Source organism: Urocitellus parryii, chromosome 15 (genome assembly GCF_045843805.1).
Source record: "Urocitellus parryii isolate mUroPar1 chromosome 15, mUroPar1.hap1, whole genome shotgun sequence".
Classification (NCBI taxonomy): domain Eukaryota; kingdom Metazoa; phylum Chordata; class Mammalia; order Rodentia; family Sciuridae; genus Urocitellus; species Urocitellus parryii.
In genome coordinates, this window is record NC_135545.1 from 13414346 (window position 1) to 13438007 (window position 23662).

General features: G+C 43.6%; 1 protein-coding gene across 1 annotated transcript; it reads right to left on the minus strand.

Annotated features, from left to right (window-relative positions):
• Positions 1–1989: 1989 nt before the first annotated feature.
• On the minus strand, positions 1990–7573 carry Psmc4 (proteasome 26S subunit, ATPase 4). Its single transcript, XM_026411576.2, has 11 exons — positions 7476–7573; positions 6550–6648; positions 6244–6430; positions 4630–4776; positions 4438–4547; positions 4241–4334; positions 3196–3363; positions 3038–3114; positions 2727–2895; positions 2463–2518; positions 1990–2243 (listed from the first exon to the last, which is right to left on the minus strand). The coding sequence occupies exons 1-11, from the start codon at positions 7509–7511 to the stop codon at positions 2130–2132; spliced, it is 1257 nt and encodes a 418-aa protein (XP_026267361.1). The 5' UTR covers positions 7512–7573; the 3' UTR covers positions 1990–2129.
• Positions 7574–23662: the final 16089 nt, after the last annotated feature.

Sequence of the window (23662 nt, forward strand, 5' to 3'; positions counted from 1 at the left end):
TCACACTCAGGGAGAAGGTTACTGAACGAGAAGCCTTCAGAGCTGGAAGGGGGCTCAGTTTCCCCTCTCCCTTATCTAGAGCTCCATGCTACTTAGGTTTCTGTGCCTGATTTCAGGATTCCTCTCATCAGGACTCCTATCCCTGGGACTTAGGGGTTGTGCCCATTCTACTGATGAGGACTCTTGACAGAGTTTAAGGAGATGCTTCAAGCTGCATACCTATCAGGGGTAGATGGGAATGGGAACTGGCAATCTCAATTCCAAGAGGGATGATCTGTTCAGGTGTGGCAATATCCCTCCCCCAGGCTGAAGTGTCCACAGTCCTCACCTGCAAAACCTGGAACCTCGGTTTCCCAACCCTTTCTGAAAGGGGAATCCATTTGTTTCTCCTCTCGCTTCCTTTCAGCTTGAGTTCTTGTCTCCTCACATTTGTTAAGCAAATGAGCACAGCCCACTTTATTTCCAAAATTGTGTTGCCACCACCTCTTCTTTCCTCCTTTGCCCCTGCAGTTTACACCTTCCCCTCTTACCTCCTCCTCTCATTTCAGGAAGGAAAATTAACCTATGATCAACCTACCAGTTTATCTATGAAGGGATCAATCACTTCCTTCCCTTCAAAGACCTGGGATTCTCCAACTGTGTCTCCTTATACCTTCTTCCATTTTACTTCCAAATAAATACCAACATTCATGTTTTTCAAGAAACATGAATGATCTTTGGGTGATCACTCAAGTGTTAAATGTCTACCAAGTACAGGTGAGAGTACTTGAACTGTAATCAAGTGTTGTCCTGACTGTTCTAGGGGAGATTCCAGTGCAAAAGGGAATAAGAAAGTCTGATGGTAACATAAGCTTTGCTGAGCAGAGCATGGGCAGGTGCCAGGGAGCCAAGGGAAAGGACTCCTTCCTCACTTCAGGTGGCAGGGAAGCTGTCCAGAGGGAGAAGTGCTAAATGATATCAAGAGAGGGGACACTGACAGTAAGGATGGATGGAAAGTCTAAGCAGCCTAAGGAAGAACATGTGCAAAGGCTTAGAACAGCTACACCCTCAGGGCCCTGCAAGACCAGGAGGCCTTGACAGGTTTGGATGGAGGACTCCGAAATGAGGTGAGCAGAGGGCAGTTCACACAGAGCCCTGTAAGCCACATTAAACTGTGGTGATAAATGGTCACAGTATGCAGCAAGCCTAACCTAAAGGATATCAAGGAAAAGGCATTACAGGTAAAGTGGGGCAAAGCTTTAACCAGAAACCAAATCCCAGTAAACTCTAGGACACACCAAAGGGAAAGCCTCAGGCATTAAGAAACCTCGGAAGAGGATTTTGCTAGAAGTCATGTGTGATTCAGGAGAAAATCCTTATTTGTTTGGGGAAAAGTACTTTTAGCCAGAAGTTACAATTCCTTAGACAAGAGCAATATGCTGAGGGGAGACGAGCAATATGCTGAGGGGAGATTCTTTGTCCCAGACAGGACAAAGAACATCTCAGTGACTTAACCCTGAGCAAATGGACAAGATGCATGCTTGTGGGCACTGGAACATCAGCGACAATTGTGGAAAACTTGGCAACTGAATGCATCTGTGCTCTGACCCATGCACAGAACCCAGACATTGACCTGCTCCTCTCACCCCACACCAATGCTTTGCTTTGGGGAACTCTGAGGGGCTATCTCTCTGTGCCTGATACTCCCTCTGAGTGTGAGAAAGGCAGGAATCATGGAAAACCCAAAATGATCTACCTGTAGAAAATGAGAGTGGGGGCTCTCTTCTGCGGCCAAGGGCTTCTGTCTGAAGTTCTTTCCAAACCTTTCTCTAAATTTCTAAAGTCAGTTGGTTTGAATTCTTTGCTTCTCTCTCAAGCTGCAATCCAAGACATGGACCTCACCCACTCACCTGTCAGGAGATCAGGAGGGAACCAGTGGACCCTATTCAGGAGTTAGTTAAACTTAACTCCTTCCAAAGGAGTTAAACTTCTAAGAAGGAATTAAATGGATTCAATCTTATCCATTTATTGAATACACCAAACCTTGGTAAAGATAAAAGAAATCTAGGATTTGGGACAGAGGTACCTGGAGAGGTGAGAGAAGCCTCAGCCCCTGAGTGGTGTGGGAAGGGAAGGGGTAGGTATGGGGGTCACTTGTAAAATTCATGCTCCTGCTCGTCCTTCTTGATGACGGTCTTGTATGCTTTCTCAAAGTCTTTGGCCAGGACAATGTAGCGGTTCTCACGGACAGCCAACATTCCACTCTATTGAGGAATGAGAATTAAATACTCTGAGTAATCTCCACACCCCACACCCTCACCAGTGATGGAAGGGGAGGTGGCTGGCAGGGGTAGGGGACAGACACAGGGCCCAAGACCCCAAGAAGGTAATAAAGGGACAAAACAACTGCAGCAAAGTGGTCTCAGAGAAGGGAAGAGGTATTCACACATCCCCTGCCCCATCAGAGAGAAACCATCACTCACCTCCTGACAGATGGAGTTGATATCAGCTCCTGAAATCTTATCTGGCCGGGCCACATCTGCAGTGATTGAGTTAAGGACAACATTCCCTGTGTGATGGGATGAATGCCTGGAGGAAGAAGTCATCCTAGGGCTGTCTTGGTCACCACCCTCTTCCCTGGACCTTGGTGCCTCGTGCACTCTGGTTATGGTAGTAGCAGATGTGGAAATTAAGACCGCACCCCATACCCTGCTGTGGCCCTTCCCCTCACTTCCAGAGTAAGATACAATCTTCCAAGTCAACCTCTTCAGACAGGTTCATCTTGCTGGTGATAGTGGAGAAAATCAATCTCTTCTGGCGGCGATCAGGGAGTGGAAATTCAATTTTTCGGTCCAGGCGTCCTGGCCGTAGCAGGGCTGGATCCAGGGTGTCTGCTCTGTTTGTGGCCATGATCACCTGGCACCAGGAGAGGCTGGCTCAGACCTTTGTCCCTCCCTACACTTTCTTTCCGGTCATGATACCTGCCCCTCATGAGCCAGCCCCTACCTTTCCCTGATTCCTACACCACACCTCCACTTGCCCATTCTGAGCCCCAAACCTTGACATTGACGTTCTGGTCAAATCCATCCATTTGATTCAGCAGCTCCAGCAAGATTCTCTGAACCTCCCTGTCAGCTGAGAGTGAACATTAAGGTCAGTCCAGAGCACTGGTATGACACCTGCCCAAGACCCCAACCCTATTTGGGCATCACTCACCCCCTGTCTGGGCATCAAATCTCTTGGTGGCGATGGCATCAATCTCGTCTATGAAGATAATGGCAGGTGCATTCTCCTTGGCCAGGCGGAAAACATCCCGGACCATGCGGGGGCCTTCACCCAGGTACTTCTGTACAAACTCTGAGCCCACGACCCGGATAAATGCAGCTGACAGTAGGATGACAAAGGTGAGAGATGAGCTGCCTGTGGAGCCCATCTTGCTTTAAATGAAACTGAGAATTCCTAAAGGTGGGGCTGGGGATGTGGCTCAAGTGGTAGCGTGCTGGCCTGGCATGCGCGAGGCACTGGGTTTGATCCTCAGCACCACTTAAAAAATAAATAAATAAAGATATTTAAAAAAAAATTCCTAAAGGCATCCTTTCACTTGGACACCTACTCCTAGTAGCTGAGTCATTCTCTCAAGTCAAGGGCTGGGTCCCAGTTCAAGCCCCAAGGGTTAGCCATCTGCTTATGTCCCAAAGCAACCCAATAGCCGCAGTCATGAATCATATGTACACATATCAAATTCTGGTCTGATTTGTTAAAAAAGCAGAACATTAAATACAACAAAAAAGCCAGAACACTTGGTTTCCAAAATACATGTAATATCAGAAGGAAAACAGAAAACATTAAGAAATCAACACCTGACCAAGAGCTCCGAGCTCCCTTTTGCTCTATGAATCAGTCTTTAATGTATTAGAAACAGTGACCAGAGGCCATCTTCTGATATAACTGACCTCTGGCAATGCAGGTTTGTTCAGGATCTTCCCTTTGGACTTCTTATTTATTTATTTGCTTTCTATGATATTGGGGATTTCATTAAGTCTTCACAATCAATGTACAAAAGTAATTTGTTATTAAAAGGAAATTGAGGCATGAAGAGGTAGTCACCTGGCCAGAATGCACAGCAAGTAAGGGCCACACTGGGCTATAACCCCAGAGCCCATGCATATGAACATGCCATGCTATTTCCTGGGGAGCATGAGCAAGCAGTGAGCAAGGGGAGACCCAAATCTCAAAGCACAGGGGAGGTAGAGAGGCTCACCTGTCGTGTGATGCGCCACAGCCTTTGCCAACATGGTCTTCCCACAGCCAGGTGGGCCATACATGAGGACACCTCGGGGAGGATCAATACCAATCTGAAACCCAGAAGTGGGAAAAGAAGGGATGAAGTAAGGAGTCCTGTCACCAATCCCAGACCCAGTGGTACCTGTCCCTGCCCTGTTGCCTCCATAGCCTCACCTGCTTATAGAGCTCAAAGTGTGTAAGTGGGAGCTCCACAGCCTCCCGCACCTCTTGTTTTTGGATGTCCATGCCCCCAATGTCCGCATACATCACGTCTGGCTTCTGGTCTGGTGGGAGAGCAGAGTTGGGGCTCCCAGCCTTGTCCACAAGGTCCCCTTAGGCCTCCTGAGCCCCGGGCTCCCGCCTCACCTGAGGTGAGCATCATGATGCTACTGTCGGCCTCAGGAGGCAGCACATCCACCAGGGCATTGCTGTGCTTGTGGAGGGCGACTGAGGCATTGGGCTTGAGCAGCTCACGATCAATGGTGCTCAGAATACGCACATAATAGTTGGAGCCTTTGAGAAAGGGACAAGGGGAGGAAGAAAATGAGAAGTACCTGAGTCCTGCCGGCGCAATGGTGCACACCTGTAACCCCAGCAGCTCAGGAGGCTAAGGCAGGAGAATCGCCAGTTCAAAGCCAGCCTCAGCAACTTAGTGAGGCCCTAAACAACTCAGTGAGACCCTGTTTCTAAGTAAATTTAAAAAGGGCTGGGGATGTGGCTCAGTGTTTAAGTGCCCCTGGTTCAGTCCCTGGTACCAAAAAAAAAAAAAAAGTCCCCGAGTCCTGAAACTGTCTTTTCCCCTCTTCTTCCTTCACAGTTGTACCCTCCAGGCCATTAATCTTAGAGAGGCTCACACTAACAACTTTCCTGTCTACAGCCAAGACTCTCTCTTAAGCTCCAGGACTGGGTGTGTCCAACATGCCTCCCCTGGATATTTTTCCCTGGGTACTTCTTACTGTCCTAATATGATCCCAGTATCTTTCCCCAAACTGAACTGTTCCTTCTGGGTCTGCCTTAAGGACACATACTGTCCCAGCCAAATCTGAAGCATCATCCTGAATTGTCTCTCCCTTCCCTCCACAGACCATCAGTCGTCACAACCTTCTACTCAGCTTTCCAAGTCTCTCTTCAAGCAGTTCTCTCCTCCTCCCCCTGCCTGATTCAGTCCCATCTTCTCCTGTCTAGGTCTCTGTGTGATTCTTCCTTGGTCACCCAGCCTCTATCCTCTCTAATCTACCTCCTACATTTATGTTAGTAATGCACAGCAATCTCTCTCCTGACCAACAGACCTGACTGCCCTATAATGTCCTGAACTGTCTCCCTCCAAACCCTCTGTACTTCTCAGAAAAAGCCCATTATCCTCCTAATTCTCACAGTCAAAGATATAGGTTTCACCCCTTCCTCCACTTCCTCATAGCCCATAAGTCCAACATCTTTTCCAAGAACCTTTACAAGAGCATCGCTTACTCTAGAAGAGTAGAGGCCAGAAGCAGGAAAAGACAAACAGGACATTAGAAACAACAATGATTGTAAGGGCAGGGCCTGGACCTATGTTAATAGCAGCTACTATACATTGAGTTCTTAGCAGAGGTACGTTTCAAATGGTAGTCAGGGAATTACTGGAGGTGAGAGGATGACCAAAGTTTTGGTCATCAAAATATATGTAAACAAAATAAAATAAATCAAAACATATGTAAACAAAATAAAAAACATCAGAGTATATCACACACAGTATGTCTAAATACCCTCTGGTGAGATTTTACGATTTATACATATATATTTAAGCAATGACAAAGACAGATACTCAAGAAATATATTTCTATTTTTGGATCAAATACCCTGAAGAACACCATTATTCCATCCTGCCTCATTTGCTGTTATTTGGCATATGGCAGACCCCAGTTACCAGCACATGGAAAGAATTAGGTGTTGAATGGACAAATCAATGAATGAGGTGCCCCCATCCACACACCCACTCACCCGTGGTAGAGCCCACAATGGCTGTGTTCTGATCCACAGCTTCTAAAAACTGCCCAATGACTAGCGGAATGCTCTGGATTCGCTTCACCTCCTCCTGTGCATGCAGGAATTCTTTCTTCAGGTTCTTTTGCTCATCCTTGATGTATTCCTCCTGCACCTCCAGGAATTCTAGCTCTTGCTGCAGCTTCTGTGAGCCCAGAGGAAAGAGGAAAGGGATGGCTACAGACTTTGCTGAGCCAGAGTGGAAAGTAGAGGGAATATGAGATGATGGGCCTTGTGCAAGGTTCAGGTTAGGGTTGAATGTACCTTGTAGCGACTATACAGGTCCTCCAAATCCTCAGGCTCAGGTCCCAGGAAGGACAAGCCAGTCTGGGGCCGGGACACAGACAATGCTGGGATCTCATCCTAGTCCAAGGGGGAAACTCAGGTTGGAAGAAAAGAATCTCCTCAAGAAAGCATCTAGAGCCACTGCTCCCACCATCACCACCACCACCAATTTGCCATTAAGTCACTCAATACTAACATTATTCAGCTTCTCTAAATAGAACCTGGAAAATTCTCAGCCCCCTAAATAGACTTTGATGTCACCCTGGCTCCTAAACAAATCCTTTATGTTAATTTGCACCCCAAACAGATCTGCTATGATATGCAATTCCTATCATCCTCCAAAATATCACATCAATTTCTTACCATATCCCAGCATCCCCATCACCCTTCCACAGATTCCTAATGTTACACGGCTCTCCTGGACAGGCTGTTAAAGTCCCTATACATTCGAAGACTCCCAGCATTCATTTCCCATTTGCCCTCCAAAAGAGACTCCCAAACGTCACTCAGGCAAGTCCAGATAAAACCACAACGCCCCCCACCCCAGCAAAGCACGGAACACAGTCCCCTAACCACAGGCCCATTCCACACATCGCTCACCAGCATCTGACCTAACCCCAACCCCAAAGGGCCGACGAGGTCACCAAGCCCTCCCAGGCAGGCCTCGAAACCCATCAATGTCAAAGACCCTCTTCTCCCAGCTCCGCCTTCGGAGTCTTACCCTCCCCACATCACTCGACCACACAGTCAGGCCTCGGGACCGCACAAAGTTCTCCACCGAAGCCCCTAAAATCACCCAGAGTCACACTGGGATCCTCCAAGTCCACTCAGCTGTCCACTCAGGTCTGGCTTCAACCTTTCCCCCAAGCCCGGCGGGTACTAAAAGGCCGAAGTCCCCACCGCACCTGAGCCTTCTCCACCAAGATGCCAATCTCCTCCATAGTGACCAAGCCGGCCTCTGCGGGGCTCGGCCTGATCCAGTCACCGTTTCCGCTGACGCAGCCGGAAGTCTCCGACACTAGAGGATCCTGGGAAACGTAGTTTAAGCTCTCAGAGAGCGGGATGGATGGACAGGGAGTAGGGAAGTCTTCGTCCTGGGCTCCGCCCACAAGATAAGCACATGCGCTGTGCGACAGCATCGCGAAAAAGCGCGGGCGGGCTCGGAGATGGGAGCGTGCGCAGTTGAAAGGGATGGCGGCACCTCGTGCTGGAGCGCCTCTAGGGCTTTCTGTCCAGGAGGTGGCGCCAGCTCACTGCTCTTTCAACAGGAAATTCTGAGCTCTGTGGGAAGGGTCTGGGGCCCATGGGCTGTAACTCCCTGTTAGTGGAGGGATCGGAAAGGCCTTGGGCGGGGTTCCACAGAATGGGTGTCCGCGTGGCCTGCCCCCTAAGATTCTGTCCCTGAAGGTAATCGGGCTCCGCTCTGGGAGTGAGGAGCCTAGAGTCCGTGGTTCAATGAGGAACGAATTGAATAGACTCTGGGCTGGAGAAAATAAGACTATATAAGAAAATAAGGCTGGAGAAATAAGAAAATAAGGGTGCCCTGTAGTTGTGTTATACCAGAGACCAGCAGACCCATGCCACATTCCATGCTTAAGCCTTGCATGCATCATCCCTTGGAATTGCTTTTCAGCTAAAGCTGGATATGAAACCCCGGGTCTTAGGCATGCTAAACAAGCACTGTGCCACTAAGGTACACATTCCCAAGCCCAAATCCTAGCGCATGTTGTGTTTTCTTTACAGAGAGAGAGAAACAGGCTTGCAGCCATGAAACCACTTGCCACAGTCACAGGGCTTAAGTGGCCGAACAGAATGGGGACCCAGGTCTGTCTGTCCCCAAAAACCTCTGCGTCTAGTACCCCAGGTACACTGCCATCCTTCATACCAGCTACAAATTTTTACTAAATAAACTTCTGTTGAAGTATGAATATATTCAGGTGCACAAATTCTTATTGTTGCTTACAAATCAAGGAAATGCAAAACTTGAGCAGCCATCTAGATCAAGCAACCCAACAAAGACAACCTCCAAAAATCTAAGCACTTCCTTTCCCCATCCCATATAATTAATATCATTTGCCAATAACAGCAAAGATCACTTTCTCCAGATCTGTACACTGTCTGTAACAGTGGTCCACTTTATGCTTTGAATATAGATAGTCCTTGCGCTCTGCTAGTGTGACTTATTTTTAAAAGGACATGTTTCTTTCTCTTCTTCTCTCCCTGCTCATTCATATCCCCCCACCCCAATCTCAGAGGAAAGAGGATTACCTTGCCTCCCCATCCTAGGCAGAGTTATCAGTCCTTGAGCCCATACCCTCCCCAGGAGTGAAGTAAATCATATTTTGTGGATGGCACCAGAAGAACTCATAAATGACCCTCTCCCACATTAACAAGTGAATTACACTCCAAAAGAGAGCACTTGGAATGTAGCCTTTGAATCACCTCTTTAAAAACCCCTGTTCCCCTTGATGGGCAGAATCATAGCCTCTGAGACAGGAGTTCCTGTTTTCTCCTTTGCTGGACAAGTAATAAAACTTCTTTTTCCTTTTTCTCAAAATTATGTCCGTATTAGTGAATGGGATTTGGGGACAAGACTGAGCTTTCGGTAACAAATTTGGCACTCCAGGTGGGACCTGAGAGAAGCCCCTGCTCTGGCTTTCTTGGGCAGGCCTAGCACTCCAAGCAAACCCACTTCCGTGCTGAGGATTCAAATTTGTTGAAAGCCAACTGCAGGAAGTGAGGAGACAGGTGAGTGTGCCTCAGGTCAAATCAGAGGAGGTATTCCTGTGAGTACAGGGAGGGACTGAGGGACTGTCCCAGTAGCTGCTAAGTTCCTTTTGCTTTGGGAAACTCCCTGCTTTTCTTTCTGGACTGTACAGTTTGCTCCATCTTGATCCACGTTGATAAAAAGGAAACTGAACTCAGTAAAGTCCAGACAGCCTTGGCCATTTGGAAAGTCCCTGTGTGCATGCCAAGATGCTTGATTCCACACATCTGGTTCCTTTTCATAGGGACATCCCGTCCCTTTTTGTGGGGAATATCTGTGGCACCACTGTGTTATCAAAAGCCCAGTCCTTGCCCCCTGGATGCTATTCCAAAATGAGGACTTGGTTTTGAGAAAAAGGAAAAAGAAGTTTTATTACTTTGCTAACAAAGGAAAAGCACAGGAGACACCTGTCCTAGAGACTATAATTCTGCTCATTAGGGTGAACAGGGTTTGGTTTTTTGTTTTTGGTGGGGTGTTTTGTTTTTTTTTTTTGTTGTTTTTTTTTTTGTCTTTTGGTACCAGGGAATTGAACCTCTCTGGAACCAAAAAAAAAAAAACAGAGCCACATCCCAAGCCCTTTTTTAATATTTTATTTAGAGACAGGGTCTTGCTGAGTTGCTAAGTGCCTTACTAAGTTGCTGAGGCTGGCTTTGAACTTGTGATGCTCCTGAGCTCTTGGGGTTATAGACACATACCACTGCACCCGCTGAACAGGGGTTTTTAAAGAGGTGATTTCAAAGGCTACATTCCACGTGTTCTCCATTGGAGGTGTACTTCACTGGTTACTGTGGGAGAGAGTCATTTATGAGCTCTTCTGGTGCCATCTACAAAGTCTGATTTACTTCACTCCTGGGGAGGGTATGGGCTCAAGGACAGATAACTCTACCTAGGATGGGGAGATAAGGTAATCCTATTTCCCCCGAGATTAGGGAGGGGGAGAAACTAGGAGCAGGGAGAGAGGAAGACAAAGAAACATGTCCTTTTAAGAACAAGTCAGAGTGGCAGAGCAGCAAGGATTGTATTAAAACCAAAAAGTGGACCACGGTGGCACTTCCCCACTGTCTACTTTCCATTTCTATGGAAGATGGGCAACAATATCTCCAAGCTGCTTCTTGCTGACAGAGGGTGAAGTTGGGAGAAGTAACCCAAAGTCCATGTTCTCTATCAGGTGGGGAGTGGATAGTTCAGGGTATTCAACATCAGGGCAGTCCAGCTGTCCATGGTGGGTGTTGGGGAGTAACTGACTGGACAAGGCACACATAGGGCAGGGATCTTGATAAAACAATAATAAACAAAACAGCACATTACTTTTTGTTTGTAAACAATGAGCACAAACACAGTTAATATTTCAGCCAGTCTCTGAAAACCATGAAGACAGTAACTTATACTCATGTCAGTGAAACACAGATGGAATTTATCCATGCAGGAGGTTGGGACAATTTGTAGGTCTATGAGATCAGGCTCAAATTGACTCAGGACAAACTTGTGACTCTAGAGTCCTTTGTGATGACTATTATTAGGCACTCCCACATAAAACCCTTTCTTTATAGCCCCCAGTTTTATTTACTTTTGGTAGGAATGAAACCAGTGTACATCTCAAGTCACACTGAAAGAGCCATTGTCTCTCCTAAATGTCTGTGTAGGATTGGGCTTTGCTCATACTCTCCTGCCAGCTGTTTGAGAACACATTGGTCAAAACTGACCCTCTTTTTATCTTCCACTTACTAAGAGGTAGCTGAGATTCTTCAGAGATCACTCCTGGGAATGTGTGAGAAGCCTCTTGGCTCCTTTAGGCTTCCTCTACCAGTGGAGTTTTCTGCCAGGATGGGTCAGGGTCTTGCTGACCATATGTGGTTTGTCTTGAAAGCATCAGGGACAGGTCCCTCTTCAAAGACCCTCCTCTTTTCAGAATGTGCACTGATTGGCTTTCTGTTCTCTAGGGTCCTCTTGATCCCCCTGATCAGCAGATCAGGTGACTCACTGGAGTTGCAGGGCCCAGTAAGGGGTCCCCTTGTTCTCTGGATCCTAGCTGATCTCTGAGGGCAAAGTCCAAAATATTGACTGGCTTTTTGCTTGATCCTTCTATTTCCTTGACTTTGCTTTCTAATTTTTGGGGTTTAAAGATCCATCAGACCAGTTTGACCAATCTTGAAGTGAGAGTGATGGGTTTTACCTTTCATATCTATAATTTTATAGTTACTCCTTCCATTTAATTGGTCTCGATATTGATACTGGAAGCCAGCCTTAAAACCTGTCTGTCCTGTAGGTGATTACTTATCACTTCAAATTAATTCAGCTTGGTCAGTAGTAGTTCTGTGAAACACTAACAGGAAATAGTTATAAAGGTTTTTTCTTTTCTAATGTAAATAGTGATAAAAATTTTCCTTGTCTATCTGCATCTCACATTTTAATACGTTGATATTCATTTTCACTTAATTCTATGTTTTTTTCTTGAGATTTTTTTATTGGTCCATGGATTACTTAGATGTGAATAGTTCAATATCCATGTGACTGAACTCCTTATCATGCAACTGCATAAATATGCCTGTAAATACAGAATCTCTTCCGTATACTTCACCTCTGACAGACCAACTCCAACTGCAAGAGGGCATAATAATCCAGAAAAACCACTCAAAGGCCAGATTGTGTTCTAGAAAAATATCTTTCTCTTAGGCTTACACCAACAGATGGTTTACTCAGCCAAGATCTCTTCTACTGGTAAGAGAAACAGCATGGCCCATGTGTTAAAGGGCCAGTAACAGATACAAAAATGGAAACACAGAGCCAGACGACCAGAGAGGATCCCTGAAACCATGGCTGACAGTCAGGAAACTTTAAAACAGACAGACCTGCAAACACAAATTTCTTCCACTTACTTTACTTCTGACAGACCAATTGAAAGATTGTATAATAATTCAGAAAACTATTCAAAGGCCATTAAAACATTTTTTTAAGACAGGTGTATACCTATAGGTGGCCCTTTATTTCTCTTATTTTACCTCTGAAAGACTAATTCCAACTGCAAGAATTTTGGGGGAGTGGTAACTGGAATTGAATTCAGGGGCACTTGACCACTGAGCCACATCCCCAGCCCTATTTTGTATTTTATGCAGAGACAGGCTCTCACTGAGTTGCTTAGCACCTTGCTTTTGCTGAGGGGCTTTGAACTTATGATCCTCCTGCCTCAACCTCCTGAGCTGCTGGGATTACAGGCATGTGCCACAATACCCAGCCCAACTGCAAGACCGTACAAAAAAGAAAAACAGACAACCCAAAATCATGGCCAAGATATGGGAATCTTTAACAAACCAGCCAAGATCTTTCCCAAGAGACTACTTATTGGATCAATGCAGAATTACCCATAGGCTTATACCTGTAGGTAGCCCTTTCTTTCAACTACTTTTTTTTTAATTTTAATATTTATTTTTTAGTTTTCGGCGGACACAACATCTTTGTTGGTATGTGGTGCTGAGGATCGAACCCAGGCTGCACGCATGCCAGGCGAGCGCGCTACCGCTTGAGCCACATCCCCAGCCCCTCAACTACTTTTGACAGACCAACTCCAACTCAAAGATTGTACAAAAAGGAAACAGAGACAGACAACAAGAGAGGATTCCCCAAAACCACAGCCAACAGATGGGAACAAACCAGCCAGGATTTTCCCGAAGAGACTACCTAAAGGATCAATGCAGCATTGCCCATGTCTTAAAAGGGACAGTAACATATACAAACAAAAACACAGACAGCAACCAGAGGGAATTCTCAAACCTACAGTAGACATTACTGGGAGGTAGACATGGGGAAAAAAATCTCAGTGGACATTGGGTGTGTGTCAAAACTATCTTCCTAGGAACTAGAGGAATTGACCATCAGTCAGTCCTAAGTGGCTTCTTGGCAACTGGGTGATATATTGAGAGTGGTTATGTTGGGTTTGGTCCTAAGAAAACCAGCTTCTGTCAGTAGCAAAACCCAGTAGGATTGGCATTTTTTTTTTTTATTTTGAATTGAATGAGGCTTTTTTTTTTTTTTTTTTTTTTTAATAATGTGGATGAAAGTCTCTCCTGTGAGTTTCAGGGATTCTTTTACCAAAACCATGTGGCCTTATTTCTATGTTGGAACAGATTCTGAACCTTAAAATTTCTTAAAATCTTTTCAGTGGATGATGAAAGATAAAGAACCTGGTAAATTATTCTCTTCTTTAGTTTTTAAGGGCTAACTTGATAAATTTAATCTCATTTCTAGAATCTTTTTGAACTTTCCTACTGAAAACCAGAATAGATTTTTCTCCCTTATTTTCAGCAACTATAAAAAAATAAGATAGTAATGTAATTTCGTAGATGTTCTGAATAGCAGTTGTTAAGCTCCTTGAATTCTAATTTTAAATATTTGAGAATTAACATGTACAATAAATTTTTTTTTGTTTTGAATAACAAAAAACAAAAAAACAGACAACAAGAGGGAATTCCCAAACCTAAGGCCAAAAACCAGATGAAAACCCAGAAGAGACCAGGAGAGAGTAAATATCCCTAGGTTTTTGAGTCTCACTTAATCAAGACTCCTACACCAGTTGTAATAGGGAACCATTTTATGCTTTGAATATAACCATTGCTGATCTGCTAGTGGGACTTATTTTTAAAAGGCTAGGTTTCTTTCTCTTCTTCTCTCCCAGTTCTTCCCTAATATCTTCCTCGTCCCTAATCTCAGGGAAAACAGGATTATCTTTCTTCCCCATTCCAGACACAGTTATGTATCCCTGAGCACACATCCACCACAGGAATGAAATAATTCAGACTTTGTGGATGGCACCAGAAGAGCTCATAATTGACTCTCTCCCACATTAACAAGTGAATTACATTCCAACAGAGAACACTTGGAATGTAGCCTTTGAATCACCTCTTTAAAACACCCCGGAGGCTGGGCTGGAGATGTGGCTCAGCGGTAGCGCGCTCGCCTGGCATGCGTGCGGCCCGGGTTCGATCCCCAGCACCACATACCAACAAAGATGTTGTGTCCGCCGAGAACTAAAAAATAAATATTAAAAATTCTCTAAAAAAAATAAAAAAATAAAAATAAAAAAATAAAACACCCCGGGGGGCTGGGGATACAGCTCAGTTGGTACAGAGCTTGCCTCATGTGCACAAGGCCCTGGGTTCAATCCCTAGCACCACCCAAAAAAAAAAAAAAAAAAAAAACCTGTTCCCCTTGATGGGCAGAATCACAGCCTCTGAGACAGGAGTTTCTGTGTTTCTTTTTCTTTTTTCTCAAAATTATGTCCTTATTATTGAAAGGGGTTTGGAGGCAAGGACTGAGCTTTTGGTATCAAATTTGGCACTCCGGGTGGGACCTGAGAGAAGCCCCGACTCTGGCTTTCTTGGGAAGGTATAAGCCTATGAAAAAGATGGTGTTCTACTGTAATCTTTCCTTTGACTGGCCTTCTGAATTATACAGCCTTGCAGTTGGAGTTGGTCTTTCAGATGGAAAGTTAGTGGCAGAAGTTCTGTATGTGCAGGTTTGTTTTTAAAGATTCCCCTATTTAATCATGATCTGGGGATCCTCTCTGTTTGTCTGTCTGTCTTTCTTCTTCTTCTTCTTCTTCTTCTTCTTCTTCTTATTATTATTATTATTATTATCTGTTACTCGCCTTTTAAGACATGGACCATGCGTGTTTCTCTTACTGGTAGTCTCTTGAGAAGAGAGATCTTAGCTGAATGGGTCACCTATAGGTATAAGCCGGTCTTAGAGAAACACAATCCAGCCTTTGAGTGATTTTTCTGGATTATTATGCCCTCTTGCAGTTGGAATTGGTCTGTCAGAGGTAAAGCATATGGAGGAGATTCTGTATATATAGGTATTTATGCAGTTGCATGATAAGGAGTCTGAATAGTCAGAAACTGAGCTGAGGATGCAAAAAGGCACTGCAGCTGGTGTGAAGGTTAGCAGGGCACCAGAAGAAAGAGTTAAAAAAGTTTTAAATCCTTTCAACCCAGTGCTGGAAGTTCCACCACTGTACCTCAGCCTGGCCCCTGGCAGCTACAGGTCATCTCACTGTGGGTCAGGGACATCATTCCTGGGCTGGGGAGGGAAAACATTCCAGGAAATCTTCCTGGGCTGTAGAAAAATGAGCAAAGACAACTTGGACTCTGCCCTTCCTTCCAGTCCCCTTTGCCCTTGGAGGGTAGAGGCTGCTGATCACAAAGGATGTGGCAGTAGATTGTGGCACTGTCAGTTATGCCCTGGGGACAGGAGTGGTCTCCCATTTTAAGATCTGTCAGGGCACCTCATTTGGCCAGGTGATATCCATCACTGGGGCAGAGCAATTCTTGCCATGACAGTATCCCGTCAAACTAAATGGCTGGGGAGACTGGAGGGATAAACAACTGCACCCAGGAAAGAAAAAACAAACTGAGACCAACCCCATGTTTTGTTGGAAGCCTCTGCAAAGGGATCATCAAGGAAGCCTGAAGAAAAGTATGGAAAGGGCTTCCTCCATTGAATATCAATATGCCTAGTGTAGGAAAAAAGCCTGTGGGAAGCCATCCTGACACGTGATTGGGCGACTCCCGTTAAGGGTCTGAGGCGTTCTGGCTGTGTCGGAACTTTCCCGGCCCTCTCCTGATCAGAGAACCCGTCCGTGTGGGGGTGTGACTGACCACTGACCCCAGGGGCCCAATCACTGACCCTGACCTTGGAGTGCGGTCCCCCCTCAACCTTCATTGGATGGAATTCTCCCCTGAATCTCTTGTTCCCCAATAAAAGGCGTGTTCTCTCTCTCTCCTGCTAGCCCTGATTAATCCTTGCTGCCCTGCTGGGTGGTTAGAGGTGGGAACCAGAGAGGGGAGCCGTCTCGGACCTGGCAATAGAAATAAGGTAACTGAGTCTGTGTGTTTTATTTTGATCTCTTCTAACTAACTTTTATGCCAAGAACCTCATTAATGAAACCATTGCGCTGGCCGCATGGTGGAATTGGCACCCACGAGGGGGGCATTCTAGATTAGTTAGACTGAGTGGAAGCACGCTATAAAGATAAGGATAAAAATAAAGATAAAGGAAGAGGCGACAAATTGGGTCACAAAAGTACCTGGAGATATTGAGGGAAAGAGACGTTAAATTAATTAAAATGGGAAATTCAACTTCTACAGATAAGGAAATGTATCTGACTATTTTAGACAGTATAATTAATCAGAAAGGAAAACAGATAAAGAAAACTCAGTTATTACAATTCTTAAAGATCGTAGGTGAATATTGTCCTTGGTTTTGTGAACAAGAGTCTCCAGATTTACTTACTTGGGAGATATTAGGAAGGAAGTTACAAAAGGTCTTTCTTTCTTTTTTTTTTTTAAGAGAGAGTGAGGGAGGAGAGAGAGAGAATTTTTAATATTTATTTTTTAGTTCTCGGCGGACACATCTTTGTTGGTATGTGGTGCTGAGGATCGAACCCGGGCCGCACGCATTCCAGGAGAACGTGCTACCGCTTGAGCCACATCCCCAGCCCCAAGGTCTGTCTTTCTAATGAACTACCTGGAGGCATAGAAAATATACAGAAAACATGGACAGCTCTAGAAGTTTGTCTTTTTGAATATATGGGCCAGAGTTTGTGGCCCCCTAAAAACCTGTTAAAAGGCATTCAAAGAGCTGTTAGGTCTATTCAAATGGAAAATCCGCCTGAGGCTAAGTTAATTCCCTTTCCCTTAAGCCCTTTAAAAACAAAGGCACTAGGGGCCAAGCCAAAGGTTAAAAATATGAACTTAAACTTGCAAGATCAGGCTAGCCCGCAGGGAGATTGTAGAGAGCAGCATCATAGAGGAGAAACCTCCGAAGTCCTAGAAAGCTCCCCGGGCGGAGCAACAATATGGGGAATTTGAGGAGAGGTCGCAGAGTGTGACGTCACTGGCGCCGACCAGGACAGCCCGCGATTTTTACCGGAACAGAGATCACAGACAGTTTTCTTAGGACCTTCAAAGACAGTTGAATTAGATCCTGAAACAGGGCCAGAACAAATCACTACTGGGATTTTCCGGCCGCTTCCTGATAGTACTATAGGTTTAATTTTGGGACATAATAATTTAAAGGGAGCCATTGAGGTGATACCTGGTGTGATAGATTCAAATTTTAAAGGACAATTAAATGTTACTGTAAGATCCCATTATGCCCTAAGGCTCACCCCAAAGGATACATTTGCCCAATTAATATTATTGCCTTGTGACTCAGGAAGGCACCTGCCGGTAGATTCAGTTTCTAAACCGCCGGACAGAGTATACTGGTCACAGTTAGTACGACAAGAACGCCCTTTATTAAAACTTAAAATTAATAATAAAAATTTCCTAGGAATAATAGACACAGGGGCTTATATCTCTGTATTATCCAGTAGATTCTGGCCTAGAAAATGGCCTTTATATGTAGCGCCAGCTAACCTAGAGGGAATAGGACAGGTTTCACAGCCTGCTCAAAGTGCCAACTATCTCCGTTGGGAAGATTCTGATGGGAACAGTGGAGTATTTAAGCCTTATGTGTTAGAGTCTTTACCAGCTAACCTATGGGGAAGAGATATTTTAGCCAAAATGGGATTGTTATTAGTTACCCCAAACTCTATAAGGTCAGTTGAGGAAGTTAATCAGAGGTATTTTCCTGGAGATGATAAGGAGACCCTTCAGGAAGAGTATCTGTTTACAAGCCAGTCTCCACTACAAAGATTAGTAAATGCTCCAAGCCAAAATTTTTACTAGGGGCCCTGAGTACTTCCCTGATCCCTAAGACAGCTGAAAAAATCACCTGGCTCACAGAGGAGCCTATATGGATTTCTCAGTGGCCCATCTCAGGGGAAAAGCTTAAAATAATTCATAGATTAGTTGAGGAATAACTTCAGGCTGGTCATATTGAACCAACGCTTAGTCCTTGGAACACACCTATTTTTGTTATTAAGAAAAAGTCAGGAAGTTGGAGATTACTACAGGATTTAAGGGCGATAAATCATGCAATTCGGCCTATGGGATCATTACAGCCAGGACTTCCCTCCCCCACAGCCATCCCTTTAGATTATAGCTTGATGGTGATAGATTTAAAAGACTGTTTTTTCTCTATAAGGTTACATCCTGAAGATTGTGAAAGATTTGCTTTCACTGTCCCAGCAATTAATTTTAAGGAACCTGTTAAAAGATATTGTTGGAAGGTACTCCCCCAGTGAATGTGTAATAGTCCTACACTGTGTCAAAAATACATTGACCAGGCAATAGATCCCATAAGAAATGGCTTTCCTAATGCATATATTATTCATTTTATGGATGATATATTATTGGCTCATGCTAATCCAGAGGTACTTTCAGAAATTTTTACTCAGTTAGAGACTTTGCTTACAGCAATGGGTTTATGTATAGCTCCTCAAAAAATTCAAAAGGTGTCTCCTTTTCAATATCTAGGTCAGATAATTCAAGGACGTACAATCCGTCCTCAAAATCTTCAGATAAGAGTTAAGGAGTTACATACCCTTAATGATTTTCAAAAACTATTAGGAGATATTAATTGGCTGAGGCCATCCTTAAAACTAACTACTTCTGAGTTAAGTCCTTTATTTTAGATATTACAAGGAAATCCCTCTCCAACCTCTCCACGTCAGCTAACCTTGGAGGCTAAAACGGCTTTAGAAAAAGTTGAAAATGCAATTAAAAATACACAGCTTACTAGAATTGATCCTAAAGAAATAGTGTATTTATTAATATTTCCAACTGAGCATACCCCAACAGGAGCCATATGGCAAAGATTAGGAGTTATTGAGTGGATTTATTTATCCCACTCCCCTCAAAAAACATTGATTCCTTTTCATGATTCCATAGCTCAATTAGTAATTAAAGGTAGAACTAGGATTTTACAATTAATTGGATCTGAGCCTGATATCATAATTATTCCATTTTCTGTTCAACAGACTAATTGGCTTTTTCAAACTTCTAGCTCATGGCAGATAGCTTTTGCTGATTTTCCTGGCCAGATAGATAGCCATTATCCTCATGATAAGATTATACAATTTGCATCATTAATGTCACTTATTTTTCCAAAGATTGTACGTACACATCCTATAGATGAAGCTTTATCGGTGTTCACGGATGGTTCTAACTCAGGTAAAGCAGGTTTTTATAGTCGTGTTCATACAGAGGTAATACAAACTTCTTATACTTCTGCCCAAAGAGCAGAGCTTCAAGCTCTGATCTGTGCCTTAGATTACTTTTCAAATGAGCCTATTAATATCTATTCTGACAGCTTATATGTAGTCGGAGTTACCAAAAATATTGAAACTTCAGTTATTGGGTATACTTCATCACAGGAGTTATTTGAATTATTTCATAATTTACAAAAGACAGTGCTAATGCGAAAGTACCCATGTTTCATAGGACACATACGTGCCCATACTAATCTCCCTGGACCTCTAGTTTCAGGTAATGACAAAATTGATAAGTTAGTAGCTTTTTGTCAACAGATGTCTTCATATGACTGTGCACTAGCTTCCCATTCCTTGCATCATCAAAATGCTTCTAGCTTATGTCAAAAAATTTAGTATTACCAGAGAACAAGCTCGTCAGATTGTAAGCCAATGCCCTAAGTGTGTTATTCACACTCCATCTCTGCCATCAGGGGTAAATCCCCGTGGATTAAAACCAAATCAAATATGGCAAATGGATGTAATTCATATTCCTCAATTTGGTAAGCAATGTTATGTGCATGTCATAGTGGACACTTATTCTAGATTTATTTTTGCCACAGCACGTACTAAGGAAAATACTCAACATGTAATTTCTCATTGCTTAGCAGCTTTTTCCGTTTTAGGGTGCCTTATGCAGATTAAAACAGATAATGCTACAGCTTACGTAAGCTCTTCTTTTCAACAATTTTGCCAAGAGTTTAAAATTAATCATAAAACAGGAATTCCTTTTAACTCCCAAGGTCAAGCCATTGTGGAACGAGCTCATTTATCTATTAAGCTTCAATTACAAAAATTAAAAGGGGGGAATAGGGTTGTGACTCCCCAAAATAGCCTTAATCATGCCTTGTTTGTTTTAAATTTTCTAAACTGTGATGCAGAAGGTCACACTGCTGCTGAGGGACAAATGTCTCCCACAGTAACAGGCTCTTTAGGCAGAGTTTTGTGGAAAGATTTACAGACTGGTCAGTGGAGACGTCCAGACCCGGTGATTATGTGGGGCAGAGGTCATGCTTGTATTTTCCCAGAAAGTGCTTTCCATCCTATTTGGGTGCCTGAATGTGCTATCAGACATGGAAGAAATAGAACCCAGATTCAAGCGACTGAGGATCCACCCGGAGGAGCCCCTACCCAGAAGGAGGAGATATCAGAAAAGGATGAAGAAAGACCAGATTGAACCAGCCAAAAAGCTGATTTCATGGGAACATGTGAAGAAGCTAACAACCCAGGCTTCCCGAATACTTCGACGCCTAGGAAAGAACAGGACCCCAGTGATGATGGTAGCGACAGTAATTGCCCTACTGGGCTGTCAGGTAAAGGGGAATCAAGTAGACACTTATTGGACATATTTCCCAGATCCACCCCTGGTACACCCAGCTGTATGGACTGGAGAATCTATTCTAGTATTTACTAATGACTCATTCATGATGGGAGGATTTACAGATACTCATATTACTCCCAATCATGTGACTATATTTAATTATTCTGGCTACAGTGCCCAATTACCTTTGTGTTGGTCACATGATAAACATCCTGGCTGTCTGAAAGTATCATTCGAAGAAAAGACAGTGACTGGTAGACCTAGACTGACTAATTATTCTATTTATGGGGACTTAAGACCTAATACTAGATCAGTAATTAAGATGGGACTTTCCCATAACAAGCCAGTCATTTCTGCAAAACCTCCATGGACACCCCACTACCCAAATAGTTCTACAATTGAGATGGGCACCTTTCCTAAATGGATGGATTGTGTAAATGCCTTTCCTGTACAACACAAGGTGTCTAAAGATAGTGGGTATATTTTAGACTGGTCTCCAAAAATTGATAAGAGACAATTACGAAGAAATTCTGCTATGACACCTGCAGAATTTGTTAGTAATATTTTGACTTATAATGAAGGAGGTGTTCAAAAAGATATTTGGCATTTAATTGCTGCCTCAGAATTTTTACATTTTACAGATAAACCTTTACCAAAATTTGTCGGCAAGAACTGTAAAGAGGGATCTTGCTATGGCTTACAAGCCTGTGTCCAATCTCCTTATGTTTTAATTATTGGAAATGTAAAAGTTAAATGGATAGATGACAGATATATTGTTACTTGTAATAAGTGCAACCTAACCAATTGTATTACTAGGTATAATGGAGGAAGAGGAGTGCTGATACTTCATCAGCCCTCTTTTGTTTTATTACCTGCTAATGTTTCAGAGCCATGGTATACTGATGCTGGTTTACAAGTCTTGCAGCAAATTCATGCCCAGCTAGCAAGACCTAAACGTGCTATTGGAGTCATAATTGTTGGTGTTTTAGCGTTAGTCTCTTTTATTGCCTCAACTGTCTCTGCGTCTCTGACATTGTCTCAGAATATTCAGCATGCAAAATTTCTTAATAATTTAGCTCAAAATACTTCCAAGGTTCTGTGTAATCAAGTAAATATTGATGAAAGGATTGAAACTAAATTAAACGCCTTAGAGGAGACTGTTATAGACATAGGTAATGAACTTTCAGCCTTAAAATTTAAAGAAAGGCTTAAATGCCATGCTAATTATAAGTATGTGTGTGTTACAGCTGCCAAGTACAATGCTTCTCTCTGGGATTGGGAGAAGGTTAAAAACCATTTGTTAGGTATTTTGCAAAATAGTGATAATAGCTTGGATATTCTGGAACTTCATCACCATATCCAAGACATTCAAAATAATAGAGCTGATTTTTCAGATCCTTCTTCTTTGGCTAACCAAATATTGAAGGAGTTAAATGGACTCAACCCTGGAAATATTCTTAAACACTCCGCTTGGTACATTATTGGATTATTCTCTTTGCTGTTAATTCTCTTTTGTGTTGTAACCATAGGATGGCGAGTCTTCAGAGCAAGAATACAGAAACTCCAGAAAGTGAACCGCCGCCTCATTGTTAAGAAAAGGAAAGGGGAATATGTGGGAAGCAATTTTGGCACGTGATTGGGCGACTCCCATTAAGGGTCTGAGGCATTCTGGCTGTGTCGGAACTTTCCCGGCCCTTTCCTGATGAGAGAACCCGTCCGTGTGGGGGTGTGACTGACCACTGACCCCAGGGGCCCAATCACTGACCCTGACCTTGGAGTGCGGTCCCCCCTCAACCTTCATTGGATGGAATTCTCCCCTGAATCTCTTGTTCCCCAATAAAAGGCTAGTCCCAGGCGTGTTCTCTCTCTCTCTCCTGCTAGCCCTGATTAATCCTTGCTGCCCTGCTGGGCGGTTAGAGGTGGGAACCAGAGAGGGGAGCCGTCTCGGACCTGGCAATAGAAATAAGGTAACTGAGTCTGTGTGTTTTATTTTGATCTCTTCTAACTAACTTTTATGCCAAGAACCTCATTAATGAAACCATTGCGCTGGCCGCATGGTGGAAAAGCCCCAAAGGAGACTCTTTGGGCTTTTTGTCAATTGTATCTAGAGGTACAACTGACAGTGGGGAACTCCCTTGAAGTTGGTGGCATCAAGGTAATGATAAGGGAGGCAGGTCAGGCTCAAAAATACACTGTGCTCCAACCTCATGAATGCCACTTGGGAAAGAAAAGATTAAGGCACAGTTTTTGTGTATGCCATATTGTCCAGCCCTCTCCTGGGATGAAATTTGTTGTGAAATTAAACACACAGATAACATTCACCAGGACAGTTTCAGAATATAATTTTTCAAAAGGGACTGAAACAAGAAAAGAAATACAGGAAAGCTAAAGGTATGGAAATGTATTTTAATACAGAAAATTAGAAGGTAAAAGAAATGTTTAGGGATGAGAATGTATTTTGTTTGTTAAAGTAGTATTCTTATGCTAAAGTCCAAGATGAAAGAGAGAACAGAACTATGTTTTTGTAAATAAGTTGTAGAATGTCTAGGTAAGTCGCAGAAGGTTTGTGGAAGGTAAATCTCAAAAAGTTTGTGTATGTGATTAAATTGACTATACTTAGCACAGCCAGGCAAAACTGTTCAGATTTTAATATACTGATATAAAGCAAAGTCTGAAACATCGATCTATTCTAATCTGTCCAGAAAATTTCCTTGTATCTATCCAGTTTTATTACTTTGGGAAACTATGTCTTAAAGAAATTAGCATTTGTACCTGCTTTAAAGTCTTTTAAATGATTACTTACTTCACAACTGGTTAA